General features: G+C 39.4%; 1 protein-coding gene across 1 annotated transcript; it reads right to left on the reverse strand.

Moving 5' to 3' along the window:
- Positions 1-488: 488 nt before the first annotated feature.
- galr1a (galanin receptor 1a) lies at positions 489-4,217 on the reverse strand. Its single transcript, XM_038725238.1, has 3 exons — positions 3,472-4,217; positions 3,066-3,131; positions 489-2,456 (listed from the first exon to the last, which is right to left on the reverse strand). Exons 1-3 carry the CDS (start codon positions 4,123-4,125, stop codon positions 2,103-2,105), a joined length of 1,074 nt encoding a protein of 357 aa, XP_038581166.1. The 5' UTR covers positions 4,126-4,217; the 3' UTR covers positions 489-2,102.
- Between the last annotated feature and the right edge of the window lie 2,566 nt (positions 4,218-6,783).

Genomic DNA, 6,783 nt, shown 5'->3' on the forward strand with positions numbered 1-6,783 from the left:
AAACCTCATCAGGTTTTATCTGAGCTGTATCTTTACACTAAATCTCATTTCATACATCCTCTCATGCTATGCATAAAATACTATTTATTTACATTTATCCCTTTTTCTCTTTTTTTTTCTGAGGCAGTACGAAAGGCTGCCTTTTCGTATACCGGTAACAATAACCGCAGGGGGTGGAGAACATTGTGAAGAGGAGCATGCGGCCTTCCCTGTTTGCAAAAGTCAGTGTAATCAAATTCAGCCTTGGGGATAAACAGGAAACAATATGTTGGCCTAATCTGTGTGATCTGAAGGCCAGGTAAACTAGCCCAACAGTGCTCTGGCAAAACAGATTGCATCCAAACAAACTATACCATCCATGGAATACAGCTGGTTCTTGTGCATGTGCAAGTAAATAATTGATTTGCTTGTAATATTATTTATTTATCTCTTTCTTTAATTCTTTTATTCACAAACATATTGTACACTTAATAAGAAAATCAGCACAAGTGAAAACATTTTACAGTGACATTAACTTCAAGAGTACAAACAAAGAACAAAGTTCAGAGGTTGCCTTTAGCATAAATGGGGGAAATCTGAGTGTAGAGTGAGTTTAAAACATGCATCTGCATGTTTGACTGTGAGTGGGGCCTTTTCGCGCTCAGTTTTTCCTGCAAACATGAACTGGAGAAGTGAATCGTGTTCCCAGACTCAGTTTTTCTTTCCTGTTGTGAACTGTCTCTGGTAGCTCTGGTGTGAACCAATGAGGGGCTTTATTTATCCTTTTGTCTTTGGGGACAGAATGGTCATCTGCACTGCCATTTAAAGTATTCTCATGTGCACGTACTTGATGTTCTCTGGTATAGAGCCAACATTGTATGAACATAGTAACTCAGACTTCAGATTTAACAATCAGAGCAGAGTCTGATCTCCTGGTGACTCCTATATGGGAAGAATGTAATGAAGAGGCCTAAAATGAAAGGTAAAGAAAGTAAATGCTCTCTAAAGTTGGTGAAGTGATTCTTTGCTCAAATGCATTTCACCAAGAGCTCAATTTAAGTACATTGCATTCCACTTCAAATTGTGCCTTTAAAAAATAAGTTTCACATTATGGCACTAACTGCATTAGTAAAACCAAACTCAGAGCTAAAGCCTGACCAATACATGGACATGGCAGATTTGGTGTATATGTTGGCCCGTAATTAACAATAAAATGTAGTACAAAAATGTCCCAGAGAATTACATGGAAATTGCATGGCATATCTAACATGAATGCAGGACACTGGAGTTTGCCTAACCCTAACTATACCTTAACCATACATCATTTGCCATTACCATGATTTTTCCCTAACATTAACCATACGGTAGATGCCATGCGCAGATATAGTAAAATGCAATAAGTTGTTTGCATTGAACATAACCAGTGGTTTTGAAAAATTGTCCAACATTTATGTTTTTGTCTGGCAAGAAGAATTAAATTTCAGTAGGGATCTTTGGAGACAGCAACATTGTTACAAAGTTTATCCACTAGAGGGCACATTTGTGTCCAGCAATTATTCATTTGATGGTCAGAATCAGAAAGTTCATCAATTTGGGAAATATGATTATTGGCTTTTTTGCAGAAAATTAGATGACTACATTTATGCTTTGCGTGTTAGGAGCACCAACTGTCTGTCTGGCAACAAAACAATCTGGCACACAACCCTAACCCTATGTGAAAGCCGGTTGCCGTTTTTAAACTTTTAAAAAATGTTTTTATATTATTTATAATTTATTATAAGTGTTAAAACTGCATATAATGTGTTGGTTAATGAGCTTTATAGTTTCTGTTGGGTGAATTTTCTTACCTTTAGACAGAGCCAGGCTAGCTGTTTACAGTCTCTGTGCTGATGCTAAACTCTTTCTTTTCTACTCTTGTGGCTCAGAGCAGGCAATGGGCCTATCATGCCTTACACATAACAACATCAAATGTGTATATACAGTAGGCTATATTCATGATTCTGGTGATTAGTGGCCCAAGTCAAGCACAAATAGCCTATCACAACATGTATTGGCCTCAAATGTCCAGTATTGGTCAGGCTCTATATAGAATACAGAAAATGCCTCTAACATCAGCAGCGGCATCAAAGCATTTTACTGATCTGAGAGTCATGACCTTTGTAAGTCACACTGATGTTAGTGGACGGTGCCGTCTCCACTCTGCTGCGGAGCTCCCTGGTGTCGTAAACAGGGCACTTGTTGGGCGTCCGGCACCAGAAAACCTGCTTGTACGAATTCCTGAAGTTCTCGGACAGGAAAGCGTAGATGATGGGGTTGACGGATGAGTTGCTGTAGGCCAAGCAGTGAGCCACCATCCTGAACACGAAAGAGGCCTGGTTCAGAGGGAAAGAGCCAAACTCCACCCACAGGTGGACTATGTGGTGAGGCAGCCACGACAGGCAGAAGACCACCACCACCACCAGGACTGTCTGCGCAGTCTGTGGAGGGAGGGCAGAGGAGTTCATGATTGGTAGTTTCATTTGTCATGTGATCAAATATAACTGTAACTGGGCAGTCTGTGGAGGTACTCATGAAAACATATCGTGATCAAGTAAAACAATACCAGACAGACAGATACCACTTTTATGGATAATCCAGTGGAGATGATGCAGATCACAAAATGTGAATTGAACATTTTTAATTTCATTACCAGCTAGATATTTCACACACATTAACTTTTCACAAGACCTTTTCACTTGTAGAGCAGAAAGTAGTGCTGCAACTAATGATGTTTTCATTAATATTCCAATTATTTTCTCAAGTAACCCTTTAGTCTATGAAATGTGAAATAGTAGTTCACCACCCATTTCTTAGAATCCAATGAAACATCTACAAATGTCGTGGGTTTTTCTTTGTTTTGTGTGTGAAAATTAGAGATATTTCATTTACTTTCATATTTGACAAAGAAAAGCAGGAAATCCTCACATTTCTGGCATTGAAAAATGGCTGTAAATTAATTACGCTCTGTAACCAGTGAGTACTGTGCACACTTACCTTTCAAGCACCACAGACCTACCAAATATAGACAGGAATAATCTCCCACCAACCTTCTTTTTGGAGAGCTCAGATTTTTTGGAAACATTCTTCAGTTTTTTGTGTAGATGGTTTAAAACCTGCAATAATAAAGGTATTATAAAAGATAAGATCTAAAGTAGTTCTGACCATGTGCATCTTTTCTTTCTTTGGTTCTCCATTGCGCCTTTTTTCTCCATTTAAAAAGAATGTTTTTCTGTATAACAATTATACACAATGACATGTCAGCTGTTTGGACAGATAATGTTTCAGTGAACATTTGACAAATTCCAAACTACTGTTGCTGAAAAGTCAACATTTTTTCACTAGGGGAACAAAGAAATGTAACTTTTATGGGGATTAAAGCCACAATTAAGCATCATGTTTAACTTTGCTGGCATCTATATCAGTCATTAACACTGCAGATTTATGCGCACCCACCTTTGCATAGCAGACAGATATCAAAGTGAGGGGCAGGAGATATCCAAAAACAAAGGTGCACAACACGTAGACTTTCCTTTGGTGATCCGGCCAAACCTCCCAGCAGAAGGTGTTGTTGTCCTCCCGCTCCACGATGGTCTGGTAGTGCGCCACAGGAGCTGCCATGACCAGAGACAGGGTCCAGATCAGTACCACTCCGAGCATGGCATGCCTCCCCACTCGAATCGACGAGGATTTCCTGGCGTGGACGATGGCCACGTAACGGTCCACGGACATCGCCGACAGAGTGAAAATACTGACCAGCATGGACACGGTAAAGAAATAGTGGATGAACTTGCAGATGAAAGCTCCCAGGACCCATGTTGGCAGCATGTAGATTGTGGACTGGAAGGGGACGCAGAAAAGTAGGTAGGACAGGTCAGCCACGCTCAGGTTCAGGATGAAGATGTTGGTTGTGCTCCTCGGTTGTCCCGGTTTACTGCGCGCCAGCACCGTAATCACCATGGTGTTCCCAAGCACACCGAGGATGAAAATAAGTCCAAATATCAGAAGAGAAATAAAGTTATCTACACCCATTCCCAGTATATGTTTAGCTGGCAGCCTCACGGTGTTGGTGTTGAAAGACTGGCTTTGGTTTTCCACCTGTAGGTCCATCTTTCCCCACTATTGAAGAAAAGTTAGATGTTGATATAAAAGATGCATAGCCTCCACATGAAGCTCAGGGTGAGGATGGGGTTTCTTTTGGATAAAGGTTGGATGGAGCTCATGCTCCCTTCCTTCCTAGGCAACGTCACTATGCTGTGCGCAGCCGATCCCACCTTTCTACTGTTCTCAGTGACCTGCAGACAGAGATTCTCTTATAAACTGCTTCAATCATTAACAGGCGAGTTCATCAAGCATTCAGTCTTACTTTACTAAAATAAGTAAATAAACGCATTTATTATTATTATTATTATTATTATTATTATTATTATTACAAATATATGTTTTTTTTTTTACTGTATATGAAAAGTGACAATAGTTGATGGATTCTGAATTCTGTATCTGTAAGAATATGTATTCAGTTTATTGCACAATGTATCATAGTTAATTATGTGAAGTCTTCTGCAGTGTTATAAATCTGTCTGTCAAGGTTAAACAGAGGCCACTTCCCAAGGAGTGCACTTCAGTCTATAATATATATTGAATGGATTTGGACATGCTCTGAGACAGATACTGTGTAGCATGAAAATTAATTCTGCTGCTCTCAGACTTTTGAGGGTCTTGTGAGGTCTCACTGTGTGCATCAGCAATTAATTCAGTACACGCTAATGCATATATAAATGCTAATCTATGTCTAATAATATATACTCTATATTCAGTGCAACAGATAGATAGATAGATAGATAGATAGATAGATAGATAGATAGAGTGCAGTCACAAGAACTCAATTTGAGTGTCACTGCTACAGTTTGTTGAGGGCAGTGATGGCCGAGGGCAAGAAGCTCTCACTGTAGCGTGCTTTTTTACAGATCAGAGAGAGTAAAGTGAAGCATGAGTTCGGAGGCGTGGCTGGGGTTGTGCGCTATGGTAAGTGCTCTACGTGTGATGTAAAGATAGATAGAAAGATCCATTTGATTATTTTTTCTACCTATTCTCATATTTTACTATATACTGTTCCTAACTTCCTATCAACCACTCTGGTGTTTGCTTAAAGTTTGCTCAAGCTTTATTGATCCCATTTTCTTAGCTTAATGAAGTGGTGGTTCTGTGATTTGTAATCCTTACTTATGAATATTTAGTGATCCATCCCCAGACAAACAATCAACATGTATTATCATATTTTGTAAAATCACCTGTAGTGTGTGGAGATCAAGGTCAATTTAAGTTGTATAAAGTCTTCTGTGACTCTGGATAACATTTGTCAAGTGACACATTTATAAGTGAAAGCTGGAGTTACAAACTTGGTGTGTGGAGTGTAAAAAGATGCAGGAGTTTAACAGGTGTTGAGGCGCCCAATATATTAAGTTGCATTATGGAAAGTGTAGGATCCAGTATTTTTGGAGCTGTGGCAAGGACTAGGGGCTAAAAGTCAGAATGTCTTGGACTCTGCTGCACATATTATTTTGTAACAAGAGTTTACAGCCTTGCTAGGTCCTCTGTGAGGCTGCACAGCGGTGATTTGCAGCATGCTATCCACTCTGGGGACCATAAAATGTCTTTTCAAAATCTTATGACAGTCCATCTCAGATATTTCAGTGTAAGGATTTGCAGTTTGATTTAATCCTTCCTAATCCTAAAATAATGTTTTCTTTAGAGCCATGTACTTATATTAAAGTGTGCAGACCCAGCTAGGGAATAGTTTATTATCATTTTTCTCATTTCCATCGATCGTCCTCAGTCTTCTGTCTGTTATTGATCTGCCCTGGAAACAGCTGTATTATCATTATGCAAGCATGTGGTTTTCAGACAGACCAATGCAGAAGAGATCTGCCCAGGAGATAACCATCTGTAAATGACGACAGAGATGATGCACATGCTATGTAACATGAGAGCAGAGGCTGATTTTATCTTTGGGTCCACTTGTCCTCAGATGATTGTACACATTTGAAGCTTTTTATTGTTTAAACATTTGGCTAATTTGCTGGTGTTAATCAGGTAAATTCAACACAGAAGCTATACTCTTGCAGTTCTAAAACCTAAGGATTGTGAAGAAGGTGATGATTATGACGATAATGATGCTGATCATGATGGTAGTGATGGTTTTCATGTTGAAGACAATTTCTTAGCCTTTCTGAAAATGAATAGCAGCCATTATATTACTTTTTTATCACAGGGTTATTATACTTTTCGGAGCGTGTCCGTTGTTTTGTAATATGTTTCTCAGTTCATGTCCTGAAACAGCCCGAAGTTTCCATGGTAACTCTTTACTCCATCGACCGAGACGTTATCCTTCTTTCTGCTGGGGAGAAGAAGGGCATGTGGAAGCGTCCAATTTTTCAAGAAAATATCAGCCATTCCTGCAGAATATTGAAAAAGTGCTATCTTTAAGTAACATAGATAGAGTAAACTGTCCTGTTACATTCTTGGTGCTGTCCATGGTGATGAATTATTTCAGCTCATCTGTCAGCTCATCTGTCCATGGTGATGAATTCTTTCAGCACCATGGATAGCTCGTCTGTCAGCTCATCCGTCCATGGTGCTGAAACCTGCAAAATTTGTCCGGTTCAATTTACCATCAACCACAGAGAGATGATTTTCTCCTTGACCTGTACTTTATGTTCTGGATGGTTTTGTTTCCTGAACAACTGTGTTATTACCAATGAATGTGTA

This window comes from Micropterus salmoides, unplaced genomic scaffold, assembly GCF_014851395.1.
Source record: "Micropterus salmoides isolate LMB-PRFRI ecotype aquatic unplaced genomic scaffold, ASM1485139v1 Ms_hic_scaffold_17, whole genome shotgun sequence".
Taxonomy (NCBI): domain Eukaryota; kingdom Metazoa; phylum Chordata; class Actinopteri; order Centrarchiformes; family Centrarchidae; genus Micropterus; species Micropterus salmoides.